Source organism: Oryzias latipes, chromosome 3 (genome assembly GCF_053564925.1).
Source record: "Oryzias latipes strain Hd-rR chromosome 3, Olatipes_Hd-rR_3.1".
Classification (NCBI taxonomy): Eukaryota; Metazoa; Chordata; class Actinopteri; order Beloniformes; family Adrianichthyidae; genus Oryzias; species Oryzias latipes.
Window position 1 is genome coordinate 20,471,040 of NC_136239.1, and position 24,556 is coordinate 20,495,595.

The following is a 24,556-nucleotide window of genomic DNA, read 5'->3' on the forward strand; positions in this document are numbered from 1 at the left end:
ACGTTGTGTGTGAAGGACCATATTGGAATTGCAATAAAGGAAAAAAAAGAACTCAAAATGAATGATGCAGTCCAAACAAACACAAACTGTATGAAGAAAGTGTACACAAGGACACAGAAAATGGATGCCTTGAAATTTGTCTTTAACGTGATTGTAAAGATACTTTTCCTCTTTTTTCCAAGTTTCATCTTTCATTTGCTACAATAGGTTTTTTTCTCTGTATTTTTTTTCTTCAAATGTGTTCCACAAAAACATAAATTAAAGCATCATTACATTTGCCATACAAGTAAGTTAAAAAATTCAATTAAAAAATCAGGCAAAAAAAATAAAGTAAATCAAAATATCACAACTAAAACACACCAGCTTTTATTTTCGGCTTGCAACTCAATATGACATTTCTAAAGAAACATAAATAAACACATTAAAGAATTTAGGAAGCCTGATAAACTTAACTTTTTCATTACTAGATTGGACTTAGATTTAATACATAACAATTTACAAACAGATGTGTTTTTAATCTGTAGTGAAGAGAATTGAATGTGGGATGCACGCCTCGGTGCAGTTGTTTTTAGCCATTTGAAACAAACTGCTTTTATATATTGTGTCTAATGAAATGCTGAAGCTGCCACTTGTGGACTTATGTAGACAAAACTAGAAATCGGGAAAAAAAACTTTGACATTATACTCAACAACTGATTTTTTTTTCCAGTAAAACAAACCCTTAAGCCCCTAAGTTCTGCAGAACAAGGGTTGAAAGAGCTCGTTCAGGAGCCGAGCTGCAGAGTTGGAATCTTCCTAACAGCAGAACATTACCTTTCTTTTTGAGTTTAGTGGCCCCAGTGCATCACTGCAGCGGGCGCCATGCTGTGCACACATCCCACAGCAGCTGTCCACCACAACAGGTGTCCAGCCCTATTTTTCTCCTCCTCAGAGGAGACTTGCACACTGACATAAACACCATAGCCTGATAGTGCTTGTAAGTTTCACTTGGTTTTCGCTCTGCTCTAAACATCCACAGCACCAGTATATTTAGAGTATATTAAATCTTTTTAAAAAAAGGTTCATGCTAGATATTTAATTTTGGACCTTTAGTTTTTGTCACTGTTATAGATTTTGTGTTCAGCAGAGTAATTAACCTTTAAACAGACTGATTAATTACAATCTTACTGCCTATTTTATATTTTTATTTAAAAACAAAAAACATGTATGTGTAAAAATCTGAACTGTTCAGTGTCTATTTAAAAAAAAAATGTATATATATATACATACATACATACATATTCAGTGTTGAAATGTCCTCATTATTATTATATTATTTTATTGTATTATTATATAGTAACCACTATAAATATACAAAATGTTTGGGAAAAGAAAAAACATAAAAGTAATTCCAAATTTTATTTAAAGTTATGTATAGTTATTTTAACATGTTAAAGGTTGTTGTATTTGTCCTAGTTATGTATTTATGTCCACTTTAAAGTGGCATAAACGCAGCTGGAACATATTTTGCTTTTTTAAGAAAAATTGCTTTAATGCATTTATTTTTTTGAATCTTTGTCAGGACAGTTAAGAAAAGAGTTAAGAAACCCCCCAAAGACCCAAACCCTGTTGCTCTCAGTGCTGATAAACATTGGCTCAGCATGCTAAGTACTCTGAATTTGCATGCCAATGTGATCTTATGCTCTTAACACATTTACTTCCCCCTTTCCTTTTTATACATTTTCACAACGGGTCTGCATAAACTACAAAGTAGACGGAGACGCACACGCATGCATCATACACTTGCACTCACAAGCAAACCCATACGCACAAACACACTCAAGAAGAGACAGCCAGTATGGGGATACAGTCTGCTTGATTTCCTTAAACTGCAAAAAAGCTGTACCTGAATCTTTTTTATGACACAACTCACAAACCGGTTGGCAGTTGCAGATGTGTCTGCAGTTGTAACACCCTGAGTGATTCCTAGGACTCACCACTTAGCCCAGAAAAAAGTTAAAAAAGGTCATCAGGAATGGTAAAACTATCCAAAAGCTTTGGCTGCTTTCATTTACATACTTAGTATTTTACAAAGTTTTTGCCGCTTCAGCTAAAAAAGTCTACACTTAAATGGGCTAACCCTATGTGGTACCTACACATCAACACATACACTTTATGATTGATTGAAGGCACTGATTGTTTAACAGTTTAACAGTTTTTCCTCTTTGAAAAAAATGTTTTTGGCAGATTGTTTCCTGGCCCTGGCCCCCTGCTAAAGCAAAGTTAAATGGAGCGTGGGGACAGGCCTGGCCACTGCTAATGACTGATTTGCTTTCTTTCCAACTGCATCCCTATTCCAAGCATGCTCAGCAACAAAACATCCCATTACCAAGGCTCAGAATATTTAGAAAGTCCTCAAACAAATCAATTATAGAATCCTTTCAGGACATTAATCACATTTTTTTAACTAAAGCGTTTGTTTAATGAAGAAGCTGATGCTAATGTCATGTCAGCAAAACCATTTCAAGTGACAAAGAACTGTCATTTTTCCTAAAAAATGATGCATCCCAGTTCTGCTGAGTGTCACAAACTCATGTAAAAGTACGTCCACAAACACATTTCTTCAAACCTGGCCATCTCACATAAGACTATCCCTGAGCAAAAAGAGTTATCTAAGTAGTACTACAAAGATACTTAGTCTATACTAAGTGAAACAGTAGGCTTTAAATGTACATTTTATGTACTTAAAATGTAATTTAGTCTTAAGGAGTATCCAGTTATACTTCCTATATGGTACATGCATGGTCTACAGTATACTTGCTATACTTTACAAAATAAACTTTAAGTGTACTACTTTTTGCCAAGGGATATATTTAGACACTACTGTTAAAGAAAAATTATTTGTGTCACAATGTTGATGGCGTTTAAAAAAATTAGAGTTAGTTTTACCCAAAAATTTTTACCCATTTAGTTTTGGGTAAAACTAAAAGGTCATAGAACTATGGTGATATTCACAGAGAGCAGGTTAAAACTTTAACATCTAAGCTTTACTTAGATGTTTTGTTACTTGGAGCTAATTTGTAATCTAATTTAAAATATGCAAAGTTGAAAGTCCACTGATAAATAACCTCAGGATTTTAGGGTATCTTCCTGGATGGTGTTTAGCAGCAAATGCCTAATCTTTTGTTCTGTTGGGGATATCGTTGTAACTGGATGAGTTACAACTCCATGCTCTTTATTATAAACATTCTGAGGAATAAAAGATCAAAAAACAAATCTCTTTAAACTCTGGCTGAATAGCTGCAGAGGTCTTGAACTTCATTCAAAGTGTTCTCCACCTTTGGTTGGGGGGTTAAATCCACCAAAACGGTTCCCAAGTGCAGCTGTGTCTTCTGCTCGCCGCTCCCCCAGGGGATGGGTCAAATGTGGAGAACAAATTTCGCACACCAAGGTGTGTGACAGATAATGGGACTTTTACTGAGCAAATGTTACACGGCACCATGTGATCTGCAACAGGATTTCATTAGAATCAATAGTACTTCAGTGAGATTACAAGTGAAAATTGCTACCAATTTATTAATTTTCTTCCCATATTTTGTCTCAAATTACTTGCAGCTGATTGAGATCCTAGTCTTATATTTTGATTATCTCCAATGGACCTTACAATTCTATAAAATACTGAAAGTCAAGACTTCCCTTTATTTATTCTGAAATTACAACAGATGAATTATGGACTTTGAAGACACTCTGAAGCCTATTCAGTTTATGTGAGTAAACAGCAAAACAGGTTTTAGAACAAAATCTTTGTGGTGAAAAATGAAATGCATATACACCCACAATTAAGGCGTAATAAATGCAGGAGTCTCTGTGAAACAAACAAACATAAAACCTGATTTACATGTTTCTGTTAACAGGAAACAATCCTCAGTTGACAGCTCCACAATGTTATCAAATAGGTCAAATAAATTGTTAAAAAAATAAATTAAATGCTCAATAATGTAGTTCAACATTTATTAACACTAAACCAGTAGAACAAATATCAACAAAGATAAGATATTGTTTAGCCTGCTTAAGACCATAAATAGAACGCCAAGCATCCATAAGCTTCACACTGAATCAGCAGGGAATACTCAATGTGTCTTTACACAGCCACAGCTGGTATGCAAGCTTGTCCCAGCAGGTAACTTGGGGAAAAGGGCATGGAAACACCTTGGATTCAGTCATTTGAGAGTTAACAAGCATATAACTATAGTACGAGTGCAATGTTGGAAAAAAAAAAAGAAGCTAGACTATTTTAGAAATCAAAACTTTACTTTTCTGCTGTAGTTTTCAAAACTTTAAACCACCGCATCCTGCCAATCCAAAACACTTTGAGAAATGTGGGTTCTGAATGATGCACATGTAAATACTGCTCACTGAGGGTAAAAGAAACCCCTCAAAAACAGGCTTGTTTTACAGAAGTAATCAATAAGAATGTTGAATAATGTTCAGACAGGAAGTGCAGTGGGCAGGTTGACTAAAATACCAGAAGAAAAATGACTTGTTGAAAACAAGAGGAGGGATGGAAGGCTTACACTTTGTTGCATTGTCCTCCAGACAACCCTCTGGGAGCAGTGAAGAAATAAGAAAAAGAGAGGTTTAATTGGACATCAGAGAAATACAGAGTCTGAGACAGAGAAATGAACCAAAAGAAGAATGTGTATTAGTGAGGCAAAAAGTTAAATGATAAATGGGGCTGTTGAAATATTCTATTCACCAACCTCCAAGATTTTGTTCCTCAAACCTCTCGATTCACAATGAGCTTCAATAAAACACTGTGAAATGACTTTAAAACCTCCTGCTATCAAATTTGATCAAAGAATAAATCAAAGTGCACACAAACCACAGCCGAAAATGAGTCGGAAGTCCTCAAATTGAAGCAGTTTGCAGATTCGTAACAGTCAAATCATCTCAGTTGAGTATATGAACTCATTCAACAGTGGTTACAGGTATGTGCTGCAGTTTTATTAGCTAAACACCTGAATCAGTTTATCAAACTAGATTGCAACACATTCTAGGATCTGCAGAGTATAAACTGCAAACCTCATTCTGCACAACCTGGTTTAGATTTCTGTGAAGAAATGTAAATCTTTGAAAAGGAGTAGGACTGAAAGCATGTAAGCATAAATAATTAAAAACCAAAAACTGCTGGAATTTTTCTTAATATGCTTTTCTACTCTGTTTCCAAAAGTTTATGAAGCGGAGGAGGATTACAGCTTTCTTAAACATTGGCCTACATGTAAGGACGAATAAAAAAAATATATAAATTCCTGAGGGCTTAACATAAATATTAAAGTTGGTGTAAAGAATTTATTGGGTTACAATCAGGCAGATAGCCATAAAATACCTCCTATATAAAGATAATCACACAACTCTCCCCAGTCCTTAATAGTGTATTTGCCTCTGCACGTATTTATATATAAATACGTGCAGATATATATATATATATATATATATATATATATATATATATATATATATATTAACATTAATCCTACTTAATGCAGTGTAAGAAAATAAACTGCACATTTTCTTTTCAAGGACAATAATGCATTTAATAGACAGAATTACATGTTGGATTGAGGGGATTACAGTAAAAAGAGGAGATGGTTTAAATTGAATTGCGAGGAAAACACCTTTGTGGGCAGAAAAAGGATGGTTGACATTCTGCACACACAGCCTCAAACACTCTAGTTGTTACTCAACCCAACTGTCTGCTGGAGAATTGATTTTAAACACAAATTGTTATTTCATCTTCCACTTGATAAGAAAAAAACATATGCTTTAGCACCCACCCCACACAAAAGTCAGAGTGCAAAATCATGCCAACTTGACCAGAAACCCGCCTGAAAATTTGGATTCAGTGGCTGAGACAGTGCACCCACTCGACACGTTCACAACTATAATTTTTGGCATGATTGTTTTTCTGATAAAGTTTTGTACTCTTTCATATTTTAAGCGGCTTATTCACGCCTAATTGCATGCATTCTACTTCAGTTTTAATCTAAATTGCTAAATTTGTTCATGTTACTTCTAGATTTTAGGGGACATGAAGGCTTAAATTGAATGATTTTTATTCTCTTTATCCTTAAATTCTATCATATATTTTTCTATTTGTGAAAATTAGTTTTAATTTCTAGGGTATTTATACATAAACAGACTTATTTGTTTTTGTGAACTTACCAGTCTCTCCAAGCTTGTCCCTGCTGCTGAAGTTGGTCTCTGTTCGGGGGTGTAGGGCCTGAACCGACTGTTCAACATGTCGATGCCCCGTGTGGATCTGCTCAGTCCTGATGGTTTAGGTTGACCACATTCTTGAAAAACCTAACACACCATAGAGAGGAAGAGTTACCACCAGCAAACTGCAATTACTATGAAAAAGAAGACATTAATTGCCCATGATCTTTCATCTTCTAAACCTGTTTCGGCCCTTTTTGGGTCATGTGGCTGTCAGAGAAAATTTTTGACTCCTGTCACTGCCAACAGAGGGTATATAACCAAATGTTTAGTTGAACTTTTGTTATTGACCATATTGAACATATAATTCTATAAAATGTATTATTATCATTTAAACGAAAATAATAATGAAAATTAGAAAATTACAGGCCTCTCTCAGCTTTTTAAGTTGGAGAAAATTGCACAATTGGTGGCAAATACAGTACTTTTTGTGTATATTAATATTAATTATACGTATAATTATAAATGAGCGACTACATAACAGGAGGTTTTATACTTTTTTTGTTTTGCTTTATTAAGCAAAAACAAATTAAGAATGAAAAAATTTGCCTTGCAAAAACATTGAGATATTGCTAATAAAATGTTCAGACAGTTGTAGATTTAAAATTATTATTATCAAATGATTTCCCTTATAAGAAATGTCTTTATAGTGCCTGGTTGTTTGTTGCCATGCTCTTATCGTGTAAAACATCCCAGTTTGGGATTAGAAAGGGGTCCCACATTTCTATATTGTAGCTGAGTCTACACGACTAAATTAATGAGTGTGCAGCCTACAGTGTTTACTGGAATAACATATTTATTAAAGGGTTTTGGGCTCTGCAGGCTTTTACCGCATCCCTTCAAACAGCACAGAACATTAGTATTCCTCTGTGACCCCTCTGCGCTGTAATGTGTTTCATGGCTTTCCTGACAACAGGATGTTTTCTCATTTAATCTTGTTGATTCGTCACATTATTTTTATTTCAAATATTCTGAAGAAAATATGTGTTCTTTTTGTTTTGCCTTTCAACATATCGCTGTTACAATGACAACATGTACAAACTAATACAAATACTATTTCATGACGGTGAGGCATCAAGAATACTGCAAAATGAGTTAAATGGCACACCTAAAGTATTTGGAGAAAAGTACAGAATATTTCATAATCTTTAATCCCTAAAAAAACAAACCTTATTCTAATTGTTCTAATCAGGATTTAATGTGAGATAAGGTTAAAGTTTAATAGGTATATTGCAGTTTTAAAAGCAGCCATTACTACAAAAATGAAATCTTCAGGGGTAAAAAGTATCTTGTTTGAATAAATATTGTCTTACTTTCTGTCTTGCATTAAAATATTTTTAATAATAAATGTTTTAAATAAAAAAAAAATTAAGTTTTAAGAATATACGTCTTTGTACTAGAATTACAGTGCCAATGGGATAACAATTCCTACCATGTTGGCACATTTCTTTTAACTTATTTAAAGAAAATGTTTTTGAATTTTAAGACTTTTTGACTATTCTCTAGGGGCCTGTTTTTAAAGAGCAACAGATCTTGGCTGAAATAAAGAAGAAATCCTTTAGGGATCTCTTACATGTATGTATATTTTCTTCTTTTTAAAAAGTTACTAAAAAGGTAGTTGCTTGACATTTTTTAATGTTCTTCTTTGTCTTTGTTTTATTTCTTATAATTCATGTGTAGTCACAGCTGTCACATGTCACGCCTGGTCTTTATTATTAATCAATAGAGCTGTTGTCTGATTGGTAATTACCGTCTGTGACCTTAAGTCTGGAAAACTGACGCATGGAAAAATATATCATATTCCCATTTTGTTTTCTTTACGTTTTGTAATATTTCATTTTTTGTCTTGTTTTAGTTTATCGAAGTTCAGATTGGTTAATTTAAAAATCAACTTTTATTGAACTTCTCTGTTTCAGGTCTTGCACATTAGCATCCTGTAACAAACAGTTTGTTTAACTTTCATTTCAACATGAGAATTTAAGTTTCGGAACCTCTGTTAGATTTTTACATTTAGAAAAACTGAGAGCAGACATTTCAAATGACATTTGTGAGAAAAGTTTTAGTGGATTAAATCAGAAAATGAAAGACAGCTCACTTCTGAATCAAGCTAGCAGCAGCTGGGGATGTGCACTAGGCTAGCTGCCCAACAAATGTAGGTTTAAATCCTAATAAGGTTTAATTCCCATCTTCCAAATGATTAAAAGGCCAAATATATGCACTCTCTGTCCCACTATGCCTCCCTGCTCTCTGGTGTGGGGGGCCCCTGTGGCGGTCCTACTGGCCCTGACCTGGGTGGCGGATGTGATTGCCCGGCGGGCGGTTGTTCTCTATCTACTACTGGCTGCCCCTGCGGGCCTTGGTGTGGGGAGGACTGGGCACTCCATCATCCACCTCAGAAAAAACATAAACACTCACTCGATCACAGGTGCTTTTGCACAAACAGTTTGCGTGACTGAATGAAATGTTTCACGTGTGTTGGCCTTAATGCATAAATATGCATGTGTGAATGTTAGTTGTATTGTGTACATTGTTGACATGTTTGTATGTGAACAACAGGGATGTATATAACATTTGAGTGTGTGTGTGGACCAGTGACGTGCAGTCAGGAGAGGCAGGTGAGGCTGTGCCTCACCTGTCATTATGGGAAGAAAAGAGAAAAAAATAAATTCAATTATTATATTTAATCAGTAATTTGTGCTTTGCAGTCATTTTCCATTTAAATTTACCATTTTTGGGTGTTTTTTTTTCTTTCTCAAAATCGCTGAATTTCCACATTTGCCGTTCAGATACTAAGTGACGTGCGATGAGGCACCAGCCCGCTGAGCCTCACCTTGGATTGCGCAATACCTATGCAGTCAGACGGTACTGCTGTCTCTCTGTGTGTCGGTTCAATCACTTGTACTATATGAGCTGAGTTTACATAATTTAGCAGATGTATATGATGTACAGTGTTTGTTTTTATAAATAACTGTATGTGAGGGACGTGTTTCTTGTGCTGAGCGCTAAACGCCGGCGAAAAAGCCACTGGGTGAGGCCAGACATTCTCGTGACTCATTTAAGGGGGCGCCGGTGAGCCCTGATTATGACGCTAAAAAATAATAGAAGTGATAGCAAGCGGCAAGTCATTTTCTTCAGAAGGAGCGGCGTACGGACTTTATTTACAAGTAAAGGTAAGACGATAATAACGTTTGTGCTTTTTCTATGCTGCAGTTTGTATATGAAAAAAACATGTTGAAATGATATTTTAAACAAAACACGTTAACTGTTGTCAATCAAATGGTGAATAAGTTACTCAGTATGGTTCATATGTTTGTAAATCTGACTGATGACATCAGTGCCTCACCAGCCATTAACCTCACCGCACGTCACTGGTGTGGACAGCCCTTTTGGATTTGTATTACATGTGAACCTGACCGTAAGGAGTAAAAACATCCAACAACTTGTTATTTTATTGTGTTTCATGGTTTCACCTCCCACTTCTATAATCACCCACCTATCCCCCCCCCCTCTCTTCTTCCCTCTTTTTCTTTTCCGTCTGGTCCAACAAAAACCTGTTACAAATGCAAGTAAGATGAATAAAGCTTAGCCTAAATTATAGAAGGGGTTTATTCAAATATACCTCTGGGGCCTGTTTCAGAAAGGAGGTTCAACCAACTCTGAGGTTAAACTTGAACTCTGAGTTGGTCAATCGAGAGATTAACAACTCTGAGTTTTCTGTTTCAGAGAAGCTGATCAGAGTTAGGTTAATCAACTCTGAGTGGACTGATTCGGAGGTAAGCGTGTGCACCGCGACTATAAGACGCCATTATCAATGGAGTGCAGATATTACGAGTCACCATGGCAACCGTGAAAAAAAGAGGTCTGCATATTTTTCGGCAGCTGAACTTGACGTGCTGCTGCAGAGTTACAGTGAATATGAGCACATATTCCGGAAGAAAAAGCAACACCGCTGCATCTGCAAAACAGAGACAGTTAGCGTGGGAAAACATAGCTGCTCAAGTTAATGCATAAGTTTGCATTTAAATCATTGTTATAAAATATTGGCTGTAATAACTTTTTAAATAGCGTAAGTTGTGAAATAAAAAATGGCGATATTTAGGCGTACTTTTGAAGTGTTATTCCTGGTGTAATTGCATGAAATGCTGCATAGTGTACAGAACCAATCTGGGGGAAAAATGCATTTAACGTCGGTAATGTTTAGAGGACTTTTTTTATTAACATTCCCCTCTTGCAAACGTTGGTCAGTTTAATATTAATACATTCAATTGTGTTTTTAAAAGTGAGCTTATGTCTACCCTTGTATTGATCAAGTGGTATAGGTTTATATGGGATTAAGAAAGTAAGCAGTGCTAGCAAATTGTGTTTCCAAAAAGTAATTGTTACATTAATCTAATTCAATGTCCCTGATTTCATTTTCATGTAGATGCAATCCTGCAGGAATTAAAAGAACATGGCAGCAGCTAAAAATGAAGTATAAAAATATAATTCAATCAGGTAAAATTTGAGCATGTCATGGATGTAGGCTTTGTTGACAATATTTGACACATGAAACATCTACATAGCAATACATATCTAATATTGTTTTCATTGTATATATGTAATTGACTGCAACGACAAACGGTAACGCTCAAACAAAAACGTATGGGGAAATTACAAAAAATCGAGTCTAGGTCTCAAAATCCTCGCCTGACGTAAATGTAATTCTCTACGAATTAATGCAGTCTCCTCGTCTATTGGGTCCTCCAAAAAAGGACAAGCCATTCTTGTCACTTAGACCGTCTCTGTATGACGGAAATTTGGGCAATGAAGGTTAAAGCGAGAAATACCGCTTCGTCTTTAAAAAGGGGAGGGGACCGGCAGAAACCTTGAGTTTAGAGAATAAAACCTGCTCCCGACCAGGTTAGGTTCACAGCATAAGTAACCATGGACACTGACTCCGAGTTTAAGTTACCTCTCTTTCAGAAACGGGTTTGACTTACTCTGTTTACTCTTGTTTAACAAACCTCCCATTCTGAAACGGAAAACCCAGGGTTTCCCTGATTTCAGGGTTAACTCATTCAGAGTTTACACTTAACCTCCTTTCTGAAACAAGCCCCTGGTGTGTCAGGAGACTAATAACCCCCTGTTGTAACAGTAAAATATGATCAACACAAGAGGCCTTCAGTTCTCATCTGTTTTCTCAGCTGTTGGACAGGACAAGTAAAGAAAAGTATTTTAAGTAAAAACTGCATATCGTTGTTATGGCTGATTTACAGTGTCTTCCTTGCGTTGCTTGGGGATTCCATCTCACGACCATCGATTTCCATGGTGTCCATTGCATCTTCAGTCCATCCCCTCTCCCCCCTTAGCCACCCCCCGTGCAGAATAGTATATTCCGCTCTGTTCGCTCCTGGCCATCAATCAGGTCCCACACCCTCTCCTTCCTCACTGAATCATTATAACATGTATGTTTTGTGTAATGAATTATGTCATGTTTTTGTACTTCTAAAATTAAACCTTTGGTGCCCATGGTGAAAAAAAATGGACAATAGTGATATGCGCTGTGTTTATGTGCTTTATCGTGTTGGCAAATTACCTTAAATAGAACACTTTTATAAAGTTTTATTTTGAAAGTGCAAATTAAATTTTTATTTTTAAAGTCAGACCTGTTTTCTGTTTTTCCGGATCTTTGCCGCAAAACGGACAGGAATTAGAACTCCTGCGTAACGCTTGCATTGTGGGGGGACGGATGGAGGCAATGTAAACATTCCGACTGATCAATAAACATTCTATTTTTTGTCAACAGAGACGCACCACAAACAGCCCAGTGTAAATCAGCCTTTAATATGTCAAATAATTTGCCCTTGCTTAACTTTCAAAGCCTCATTTCAGAATGTGATACCTTTGCTGACACCTGCATGCTGTTTTCCTGCATAGTTATGATGGCCTCAGAGATCTTGATGTCAACAGGATCTATCACAGCTTCAATGTTATCCGGCCCCTCCAGTCTGTTGGCAACCAGCAACATGGCATCTGTCACAAAGCAAATGAGAGAAAGCAGACATTATTTTTCTAGCTTATGACATCCTGTTAGTGACATGCAACAGTCTGCCTGTGGATGGGAGCAATATTTAATAAAAAAATGAAAAAAAGAAGAAACTACCATGTGGTTACATTTGTTTTTATTTTGATTATATCACTCCGTAGAACAACATATGTAGTTTGAATTGGATTCGAGTGGTCACGATGAAGTGAAGGATTGTAACAATAACCATGAATTATTCTACTAGTAGGATGTTTTTTTTGTTTTTGTACTAATAAATTATCTTAATAAATAGTCCTTAAATTAATAAAACACTGTCAGTGAAAGTGCAACTCCCACTTTTACCCCATATTAAGGGGCAGCAGTTTAGCTCAGGCAGTAGAGCAGGTCATCCAACAACTGAAGGGTTGGCAGATCGATCCCTGCTCTCCTCAGCCAGCTGCCGTCCCCCAAGCGCAGCCAGCCCGCAGCCCCCCCCAGAGGATGGGCCAAAACGCAAAGAAGAATTCCCCCATCGTGGGATAAATAAAGTGTCAATTATTGATATTATATTAACAACTACCGTAAATTCCGGACTACGAAGCGCACCCGATTACTGGCCGCACCCACCCATTTTCACGTGTTTGACTACTTTTATACATACACAAGCCGCGTCGGAGTACAAGCTGCATCTACTAGGCATCATTGTCATCCTGACAAATTACATCCTGATTCCCAGAGTAAGTGTACTTCGTTAGAACACTGTGGGTGAAGTCAGCTTTGCCTCAAGATCATGTATTTGAATACACCTACATCTGCCAAACAGCATGGAACTGTATTCTGTTCACAAGTTCCTCAGTTATGTTTTTTTTTATTTTTTTTTAACTTATTGACAATCTAGGTATCATACATAAAATTACAAACAGTAACCATGTAATCAACATTACATCCCTCAGTTATGATGAGGAAATTTACATCCGCGATCTCCCATTTCCCATGAGTCTTAGGGGCTAAAGGCGGGGCCAAAGCTCGCCTCGCCACACTGTTGTACGTGTTTAAGAATGAGCAAGTATCAGCAGTGCATGGAGGGGTGAACAGTCACAGCTCTCCTTCCGCTTGTGTCGCGGCAGCGTTATGGGAGTAGTAACACCAGTAAAATAAAGCAGCGGCGACTGAAAAGCGCACGCCTCAGCGCGATACGCACGCCTCAGCGGGGCGCGTGCGTAAGAAGTTTCCTTCCACAACAAACACTGTTGCTCCGCGGACGCCTCTGCGCTCCGCGCTCGCCCCGCGCGCTCCTTGTCTCCCAGGGAAGAACGCTTCGTCCCCATTCTGCGCTGGAGCAAATCGTGTCTGTGCAGAGCAATCGGACTTAATAGTGAACGTTTTGTGTATGAGGGGAGGATGCGTTGTTACGTGTGGGAGCCATCAGAATGCCATCGGCCCCGCAGCTCTATGTGAACGAGCAGCAGAACATGTCTCCAGCTCACACGGCGGCTGAGGGTCGGTGTGAGCTTCCATCCATCCATCTTCCTCCGCTTATCCGGGACCGGGTCGCGGGGGCAGCAGACTGAGCAGAGATGCCCAGACTTCCCTCACCCCAGCCACTTCCTCCAGCTCCTCTGGGGGGACCCCAAGACGTTCCCTGGCCAGCCGAGAGACGTAGTCTCTCCAGCGTGTCCTGGGTCTTCCCCGGGGCCTCCGCCCAGTGGGACATGCCCGGAACACCTCTCCAGGGAGGCGTCCAGGAGGCATCCGGACTAGATGCCCGAGCCACCTCAACTGGCTCCTTTCGATGTGGAGGAGAAGCGGTTCTACTCCGAGCTCTCCGCGGGTGACCGAGCTTCTCACCCTATCTCTAAGGGAGCGCCCAGCCACCCTGCGGAGGAAGCTCATTTCAGCCGCTTGTATTCGGGACCTCGTTCTTTCGGTCATGACCCATAGCTCATGACCATAGGTGAGTACTGGAACGTAGATCGACCGGTAAATTGAGAGCTTTGCTTTTCGGCTCAGCTCTCTCTTCACCACGACGGACCGATAGAGCGACCGCATAACTACGGACGCCGCTCCGATCCGCCTGTCAATCTCACGCTCCGATCTTCCCTCACTCGTGAACAAGACCCCAAGGTATTTAAACTCCTCCACCTGGGGCAAGGACACTCCACCCACCGAGAGATGGCAAACTACCTTTCTCCGGTCAAGGACCATGGCCTCAGATTTAGCGGTGTGAGCTTTTCAATGCAAAATTCTGCTCAGTCCTTAGAAACCGTAAAAACGATCACGTCGATTGTGTTTCCAGTCGTGTCCCGACAAATTAAAGGCTGATGTTATTCCCACATATTTACGTGCAGCCAGCCGAGTCACTATGACTCAGAGGTAAATTCACTCCGGCGCATGCGCTGTTCTCTCCGTCATGCAGCTAACCGGCTTTTCCAAACCCGTTGGTGATGGTGGATTTTTCACGCTGCTTTTAACGATTGCTTTTAACTTGAAAGCTTCATCATATTGTAGCGGCGATCACGTGCACGTTGGGTCTAATGGCACCAAAGGATTCTGGGATGCGGCCGGGCATGCGTGTTTCTTTTTGTTGAACCATGACTGAAATGTCTAAGACCTGAAGTCAAGTCCATGCTTTTTGGTTGCTTAGAAGTGTGTTGAAAATCAAATGACTTGTGTTCGGTTTTAGATAGAGAATTCAAACCTTTCACTGAGTCAGAAAATACGTACATGGCGGCCGCCGATTAAATTCATAAATTAGCCGCGTCACTGAATAAGCCGCAGGGCTGTAAGCGCAGGAAAAAAGTAGCGGCTTATAGTCCGGTAATTATGGTATTTATTCTAAACTTCAGTAAAAAAAAAGAAAAGAGATAAAAAAAAAATACTTTTAATTAGTAACAACACACAGCTGCAACTTGACACTCCTCAGACTGAGGAGTTTTAATCTCAGTTGAAGCTGTTGCAGGTGCCATCTACCAAGGCAAAGTTTTTCCAGCGTTGTGGGGTTTGATTCCATCCCAGGACCTGTGTTGCATGTAATCCTGCTCTTTCAAATTCTCCAGTCTTCCCTCTGTTTTATAGAAGATAAAAACAAAATCTCCAATGGCTTCTAAGGCTTCCCTGACCAGCTTTTGGAGAATGTGTTCAGCTCTTGGCCTCGGGCCAGATTTTCTCAGTGACTGTCATGAGACCAAAGAAACAAGTCTTACATCCAAATGATCAAATAACTTCCTCCTTATTGCTTTTTACCATGCTCTTTTCCTCAACCTCATCGCAAATGTTGCTAAGTGAGTAAGAGGTGATTTTGGTGATTTTAAATAATCCCTTTATTTGGCTTAAGAGAATCAAATTTACTAAAATGTTAACACAAAATAAACATTTTTTTTTTCAGGCAGGCTTCAATGCGCAGCAGCTGCTAACTAACAGAGAACCAAACAGTAAAAAGTGAATCCTCCATGAGTGGTCACATCAATGGAAAAGAAACATTCAATATTTTTCTCTCAGTGAAACATTGACTAAGCTGTAAATAGTTTTCCCATTAGGCTTAAAGTTTCCATCAGAAATAAAAGGGAAAAGCTGTATTTAAAGTCCTTTTAATGCTGTCTGCATAGTGTTTTGTTGCTGGCAGCAGTGCATCGTAATATTAAAAGGAAAAATAATTACATTTAAACTAAGCAATTCTCTACCTTCAATGTTTTTCTACAAAAAAACAAAAGAAAGTAACATCCATTAAAACATCTTATAATGCCAAAGGCAGTTTTTCTAACATATCTGATCAATTGTGAATTACTTTATTACGTTATTTTTTTCATCTAGATGCATAATTTGAATTAAATTAAATTTGATCCTTATTAAGGATATTACCAGAAAATATGTGCATAATTAATGTCTCAACAAGAAATTAATACCATTTATCCTTTTCAAACAATAACCATTATAAACCACTAGTGACCCTCCCCAAAGGTTTGTTTTCTCCAATATAATTCAGAGCATCATCTAACTTTAAAACAGCTTACCTCACCATGTTGGCTTTTGTCTTTTAGCTTGCAAAGGATTTTGGGAAAAATTAGGCATTGCAGGTATAAAAACTGTACAGTCTTTGTAAAAATGGATGTTCTGCACACAATGTGGCAACAAAGTGTGCCTTTTAGAACCTAACGCGTGTAAGGAAAGAAGTAAAACAAAGAAAGAAGTAAAACAAAGTCAACAAACACATTACACAACAGACATTCAGAACAATACATGAAGAAAAGCCAATAAAGAAAGATGAGAAAAAAGAAAAATAAAAGAGAAAATTATGATGCAAAAAATGAACAATCAAACAATAAGGTTAACGGCAACAAAAAGAAAAACTGCTAACTAAAACAAAAAGATCTGAAGTGAAACAAAAGAACAAAAAACAAAAAAACACTAGTTTTATGAAAATCATTAAATATTTCATACATTTTCTGTAAATAGAAAATACGTAGATCATCAGGTGTTGTAAAAAAGGGGTGGGATCACACAAGATTTCTCTTCACCCACTCATTTTTTAAGCACACTGTCTTGTTTTATCTATTTTAAACTCATGTATATTTTGATTTGTGTTTGAAATAAAGAAAAATTGAATTGAATGTTTTCTGCTCATCTGGGTTTCTGGTGCTGGAATTAAACATTATTTGCACTGAACTGATAAAGACACACTTTCCTTTTTTGGGAAACTCTTTATCAACGTCTAAATAGTGCACTGTTAGGTTGGTTAGATCATCAAGAACTGTTGGGGGCAGGAGACTCAAAATCCTAAATGATATGGTCACCAGAGTTCTTATGACCTGTTTTTCATTTAGCTTAGTAAAGATTTATTGCATCTACGTGAGGTCAAAATTAGTGTTTTAAGAAGAAGAAAAGCGTCAGCTGAAGACAAAAAGAACAAAAAAAATCTGACATAAACACAGTTTATGCTAAAAAAAAAAAGATGAATCAAGAAAACAAAATCACACATGGATTTTAACAGCATACAAGTCATTTCCCTAAAACATTTAAATGAATTGGAATACATAAATCTGAACCTCATTAAATAATTTAAAGTTTATTTTTTTAACTGTTCAACATCACTGCGTGGCTTTCAGAGCACATCTTGCCTGTTCTGAATCAGTTGCGCATGTCACTGAGATCACGTAGCAGCGATTAACAGCCAAGTATGACAAATTACAATGCTCTATCACTGTCACAATAATCTATGGGTCTCTGCTGGCCTCCTATTCTCTCTAAACTATTCCTCACATCCAAACTCAAAGTATGGCAAAGTTACACCTTACATATGTTTGTTTTCAGCACCTATTAATAGCAGGGTTCTAACTTCTTCAACTTCTCTGACAAATGTAAATACAATTGGTTTGAATTCAATTAAAGATGTACAATTGTAATGTTCTTTTTAGGTTTAATTAATAAGAACATTAATTTCCAGGGCATAAAAAAGTTTTGCTTTGCCTTCTTTATTATAGCATTCACAAACACTCACAAACACACACACCCCAACACATGTGCATACACACACACACACACACAAGCATACAGTCTGCAATCATCAGGTCAACTCTTTTTTTCTTTAAAGTAAATAACATTCATCGGAAATTTAAAAAATAAGTGCCTAAAATGATACAGAAAAAAAAGAAATAATATATTTTATGTTTACCTGTCTCTACAATGTTTTCCGTTAAACTATGTTTGGTGAAGCTGAACAGACCTAAACATACTCTTGTAGGAGTTTTAACTGTCAGGTTTAAAAGAACAACTGGACACAAAAGTGGTAGCTTTTGTGTAAATAATTTTGCTAAGCATTACAGGTGAGTGTGCAAAAATTAGATTTATCAATTAATATTTGAATCTACATTTTTTGCCCATCAAAGCTCTTTTAGCACAAACGTAAATTGTGTTAGAGAACATCTTCATTGTGCTGAAAAGACAAAAAGGATCAAAGCTAAATATTAAAAAACCTTTTTTCTCCAGCCATATTGTACATGAATATCCATCCATCAGTCCATCCATCCATTTTCTTATTATCAGCATAAGCATTGTCCTTCCATTTGAATGTTTCTGTTTGTCTTGTAGGAAGCCTGATGAACGTATGCTAGAAAGTAAAGGTATCTGGATTGTATTGCTTTTCAACAGTAACTTCAAATAAAAGTGATGCCAACAACAAACAAGCACAGACATAGCATGGATTCTCCAAGGGCATCCACTGTGACCAGTCCCCAAGGCGAGGGACAAATAACAGAGACCTGCAGTCAGACAAGGAAGCACAATATGTTGTTGCTACCTGAGAAAAAAATCCAACCTCCTTCACCTGAACCTTTTAACATATGCAGAGGACCAATGAAAAAGAAAATAAACGCACAGTCTTTTTGTCAGAAACTGACACATGTTGACGCTGTTGCCAAAGTTTTGGGGATTTTAAATGAGTGAAAAGATATTTCTATTACTACACCTTAAGAATTTGAATGCAGTTAAAATAATATACCCACGAGTACCCATTCTTATGAATCCATTTTCTAGCATTTGTTGCAGCACTTGAATCATGAACACAAACATTTTACTTGAAAAACAAACAAAATTAATAGAGTTGTTACCTTGATGACCTCATCCTTGCATCCAGGCATTATTAGTGCTGACAAATGTTTCATTGACACATTATTTTTCTGCAAATATTCCTAGATCCGGTTGACATTTATGTAACAGAAAATCTTTGATATTTTTCAACATTGCATGTTTGAAACTGCAAAGATGTTTCTATGGTCTTCTAAATAGTCTTGCTACTTTACAGAAAGAAAAAAAGAAAAAGAAAAAAAAATCTTATGCATCCCTTTGCTTTCTGCACTATGATCAAAGAACAACTTTTAGATGAGCTAATCAGAAGACAGTTAAACTAGGTGTATACATACTAGACACCACTACTTTTCACCCAGATTTTCTTTTTAAAACTAACTACTACATATGTTTCATGACAGTAGAAAAACATGTCAAAACTCCTCAGTTAAAGTTTTATTTTTTTGTGGATTACCTAAAAATCCAATTTGAGGAATAACCTAAAAAAGTCCTTTGAATGCACACTTTTCATTTTATCTACCATATTTTCCTACTTTATTTTCAAAAGACAACAGTACGCCTTATAACCCTGAGTGCCTTATATATGAAATGATACTGGTTGCGCATACTTATGTCGAAGCGATTTCGAGAGGTACACGGTGCTCTGTGAAAATGTCAGCCTGTTTTTAATTTTGATTGAAACAGAACAATTTGGAGTTTTAATCCCAAAATCGTCCCCAATTTAGTATGAATCAATGGGTGGATGTCTCTCAGGGAAAAATGCAAATTTAGAGATCTGGTGTTGGAATGATTGGAAAAATGACTGTTCGAATCCAAAAACATCCATGAACTTCAGGAATACAACACAATCTTCCAACACCACATGAACGCAAGCATTTCTTCCTGCACCTAAAGATCAATTTATTTGTAGTGTACAATCTAAAGAGAAGCTCCAGAATTACAGGGAAAATAAAAAATCAATAAGTACTATCAATATAATTTATTCCAGTTACGTGGGCCAGATTAAATAGTTTAAATGTGGCCCCTGGGCCTTAGTTTGCTCACCTCTATATACGCCGATGTAGTTAACGTGTAGTGTGATACAAACAAGCTATAGTTATTGTGAACACAGTTATCCAAGTCTGACTGACTCATGGACTTAACTCTGACTCTTTAGACTCACTCTATGCGCCTTATAGCTCAATACTTTTTTTTTTCTTCTGCATCTGAAGATCATATTAATGATGTTTCTTTTACTATCTTGATGATTCTCTTTTTGTTAAATTTTTTTGGAATCATCATAAACCCACAATGAAGTAGTTGTTTAATTTTGTGCATTTACAGTTCTTCATTTTCTAAATCCCAAATAACTTTTGTAAAGTTCGAAAGTTCCAATAAGATTTACCTAAGTCCTTTAATTTTGCCTGTGTAAGAACTTGAATAGATAATGAGGTAAAGCTGTTATGAAGAAGTTCTCCTTCAGTCTTCTGGCGGTCACTGGCGTCGTTCTCAGATTTCATTGGTATAAAATATCTGACGGGTTCACACCACAGAAGCCAGAGCAGCCCGTGGGAAATAGAATTAAAAACTCTCACGCACACACACACAGATCCACTAAACACACACAAAGGTCTTATGGGGCCACACACACCAATCCAGAATTAACTTCTTCATGAAAGCACTCAAGAACATGTGGACGTTCTGCTACACATCACCTTTTCTTTACAGAAGCGAGACCAAAGAGGGACTCTAGTGTCCAACAATTGGGTTTAATTAAAGAAATGTTTCACTTTTTTTATTTAATTCAAAAAAATCCATCAAATCAGCTATTTGTGGGCTGCAGTTATTGCTTTCTTAAGTCTTGATAGACTTGATATCAGCAGATTAATAATCCTGCTTTAATAAAAGTAATGACACCTTTAAAATTGTACTTATTTTTAATCACAAAGTGACATATTTGGAGCTGTAATAAAACCGATTCCATTCCATTTGTTTTTAGACTTAAGATGAGGTATTTAAATGAATGATGGTATATTTTCTCTCCAATTATGTGGTCTTGAAGTACTACCATTTTAGTTCTTCAGGCTCCTGTTGGCTTACTACACCCACCTGGCTCCATTATACAAGATCAGTACATCTGAGGGTGAAAATGTGTGGCTTGGAGGTTGGTGAAAGGGTTGGAGGAGGCAGCATGGCTCTGATCTGTGTGAGGCAGGCCTTGTCTCTGTTTGCTTTGAGTTGTTTCTTTTGTTCCTTTTGCTCAGCTTATGTTAGATCACTGGACTTTAGAAACTCATTAAAGTAATTAAGGACTTAAAATGTAACCAAACAATCTGCCCATCTATGAAATACATGCAAAAACCTCCAGCCACAGAGGATGTGAAGAGATTTTAAACAGAATTTGTTGCTGCATGATTAAAATCATATATCCAGCAAAGAAAAAGACAATTTAAAAAAAATCAGAAAATGATCTGCGGCAGTCACAAGGTCCTATTCCAAGAGCTCATATTTCATTCTCAAAATTGACGCTTTTTTTCATTTAACTACTAGCAAAGGCATGTCACCATATACAAAAAAAATGTTAAAAGAGATATTCCTTTATGCTTTATGAAATTCATTCAGGAGGAGATTGGGATTCATTTGAACAAGTACAAGAACAGGAAGGCTAAACCACCATATTAATTTATGCATCAGTTTGAAATATGAAAACAACTGTAGCAGTAAGCAGTTCAGCTTTTATTGGAAGAATAACTGCATGACACAGAGATCATGCTGCATTACTCCAAAGATTCAGAATGTTTGTATGCCTAATTTCATGGCTGTGTTGACAAGCAGCAAATATAGGAACTAAACTGGATAAAATAATGAATGTTCTTTTTACCACAGTTCTATGGTCTAGTTTACAATTATCTTTTGTTTTATTCTTTTAAGGTTGTATTAGTATTTTTAATGTGAGTTTTGTTATTGAAGGGGCTCCAAGTTGCTACAATTTTGTAATCATATTTTGATACTAATAAAAAATGGTACTTACTTTTCTTAAGGAAAACTTGGCTGATATTTCGTCATAGCAGAAAAAGCAGAAGAGAATCTTGTAAACAAATATGCAATTTTGACAGTTTCTTAAATAAGATGTTTGTTTTTTTCCAATGGTAAGGCTAGGAAAAATTCAAACTAAGCAAAATTACAACAACAGTTCAGTTATTTTTGGTCAAGTAATGAACATTTGACAGCAAAAGACCAAAGCCTTTGAATCCAGATGTAACATTTATCATTTAACCAAACATTTGTTCCTGACTTTTTTAATTTTTTATAATGAGAACAACATATTCATGCTGATAGACCATGAAACTCTTTACTTCACTGAAACAATATTAGGGAGCGGTGCCACAGCTATTATGGCAATGATGCTCCTGGCACCATTGCAATAACAGCTACTGCTGTGAGCTGTTGTGAGATGTGAAAGATTTGCAGGAGCTTCACTTCTGCCAGCTGCTCTGCCTTTGGGGAGTCTCCACAACTATTTTCTTTAACACTTTGATTCTTATGGCATTGACAAATATCTCACTACTGGCTTTCAGATATGCATGTTTATATGAGTTTAAAGACTCACTCCAATTGAAACCATGGTTTTGGTATTCTTAACATGTTCTTGTGGCATTTTTCTGATAATGGAGGAAAAAATTGAGGTTAATATAGCATTTATTGAGTATTTCTTTATTCAAATTGTTATGAATCAGAAGCAGACAGAAAAAAAATGCCATTGTAGAAGCTTGTACCTACAATCAGAATGTCATATGCTCCATGCTCTGCTCTATTCCGATGCATCCACTTGTGGACAAATAGATCCATGCATCTCCTCATTTTCCTCATCTGAGGACTCCAAATGGGAAATAGTTGTCTTTTTTTCATGTTTTAAATAACATCCAGTCAGTTTGCAGTATTTTCATAAATAAAACATATCTAAATCTGAAATATGGAATTGTCAAATATTAAAGAATATCAGAAAACTTAAGAAATATTATAGGTTGGGACCGTCAAACTGATCTGACAGCATTGTAAAGAAAATTGCAGCAAAACACTCAAAAATAAAAAGCACTAGTTTACTGAAATGAAATTTGCTTTGCACTGTCGCCTCACAGCAAGATGCCATGGTTCGAATCCCAGCTCTTTTCTATTTAGTGTGGAGTTTCCATGTTCCCCCTGTGCATGTGTGGGATTTTCTCTGGGAACTTCTTATTCCTCATTTCTTTTCAGACATGAGTGTTTTTCTTTGTGCCTATGTTTTTATGCATTTTTCTTTTTCATGAGAAATTTGTATTATTATTATTTTCTTGATGAAACATTTATTTGATGAACTTTGACTCTTTAATGAACACTTATATATTGGAAAAAATCAAGCCAAACTTACAAACTTTTCAATTTAAATGCAAAACTCAAGAAAAATGAAAATAATTTCATATAATTGACTTCTCCGGTAAAGTTCTGTCATGTTAAAAAAGCAGCAGTTTGAACTTAGGTTTTCTAGTTAAGTGGAATAATTGTTCATCTTTCTTCTTTTTTTCTCTTCAGGCTGTTTCCAGTGGAGTAATTGTTCTCTCCTGTATTAACTCCCGGTCATACAAATAGATAAGATGGCACATCTCTCTTATCATGGTCCGACTCAGGCTTTCAAAGCCCTTAAGGGGATTGAGCTGAAGGCAAAAACATATCCTTAACGTTACCTTGTAAAGAAAATCTTAATAACCTTTGGTCTATGCATGTGCTCATTTCTTTTCCACTCTGCTGCTTAGCTTTATAGCGCACACAAAAAGGCCACAATGTGTAGTTGGCAACAGAACACACACATATTACCCAACTTATTCAATCTATGAGAAAGTTTAGAATAAATACATTTTCATGGAAATTTTCTTGTTTTATATTTTAAAACAACAGGATTAACTGAAATTGTATTTTTTTAATATACATGCACCACATGATGCGTTCTTGTTCCTTACCTTAAAAAAAATGTACCGGTAAATTGCTGAACTTTTATAAGAATAATTTTAGTCAACACTTGGTTGATTCTGACATTATTATGCACATTTTTTAAAGAAGAAATAATCATTTATACAGCTAACATTACCATTATTTTCTTAAATACATTTATTTCCAAATTGTAAATAAGAAATGTGAAAATAAAATAAAAAATCCTAACAACAGAGCTTTTGCACATGCACCTGTAAGTGGGTTGACCCGTCCGGGTGCTGCAGGTTTTTGGGATGTCCGGGCCCGTGTAGGTTTGTAGAGAGATGTGGCCGCATCTTAAGGTGAAATACTGTGTTTTTAGGCTCGTGTATCCACTTTAAGGAACGTCATGAAAATGGAATGTACCATTTTCGTGCGTGTTGTAAGTGTATCACAAACTATTTGTATGTACAAAGTAAGTTGCACGCACTTCTGACGTACTGGTGATGCTTCCGTATGGTGCCCTAACACCAAACTCTAGTCATTACTAAGACTTACTATGCCGAGTAAATGCTGCGCACACAGGGTTCGCATATGATACTTAAGTGCCTGAAAGATGCTCACACAAATGCTCTAACTGTCTAATTTCCTCATTTCTAACAATCAGGGTGCACACAAGGAGCGCACACTTATCAACTGAACAGCACTAACGGGCTCCTTGCGTAGTTCGCAGGGTTTGGGCGGTGTTTGCTGTTGCCGGCAGCATGATCGTAGACAAAAATTTGCAGAGAAACG

General features: G+C 36.8%; 1 protein-coding gene across 2 annotated transcripts in view; it reads right to left on the minus strand.

Moving 5' to 3' along the window:
• The window catches only part of gpc6a (glypican 6a), a 163,482-nt gene that overhangs the window by 24,813 nt on the left and 114,113 nt on the right, over positions 1-24,556 (minus strand). The window contains exons 6-8 of one of the 2 annotated variants that reach the window (XM_078945139.1): positions 12,137-12,267; positions 6,202-6,342; positions 4,554-4,583 (exon numbers count right to left, since the gene is read on the minus strand). In XM_078945139.1, coding sequence (XP_078801265.1) covers positions 4,554-4,583; positions 6,202-6,342; positions 12,137-12,267 — 302 coding nt within the window. The remainder of the gene's footprint in view (positions 1-4,553; positions 4,584-6,201; positions 6,343-12,136; positions 12,268-24,556) is intronic. The other variant, XM_011490217.4, reaches the window with a different exon arrangement.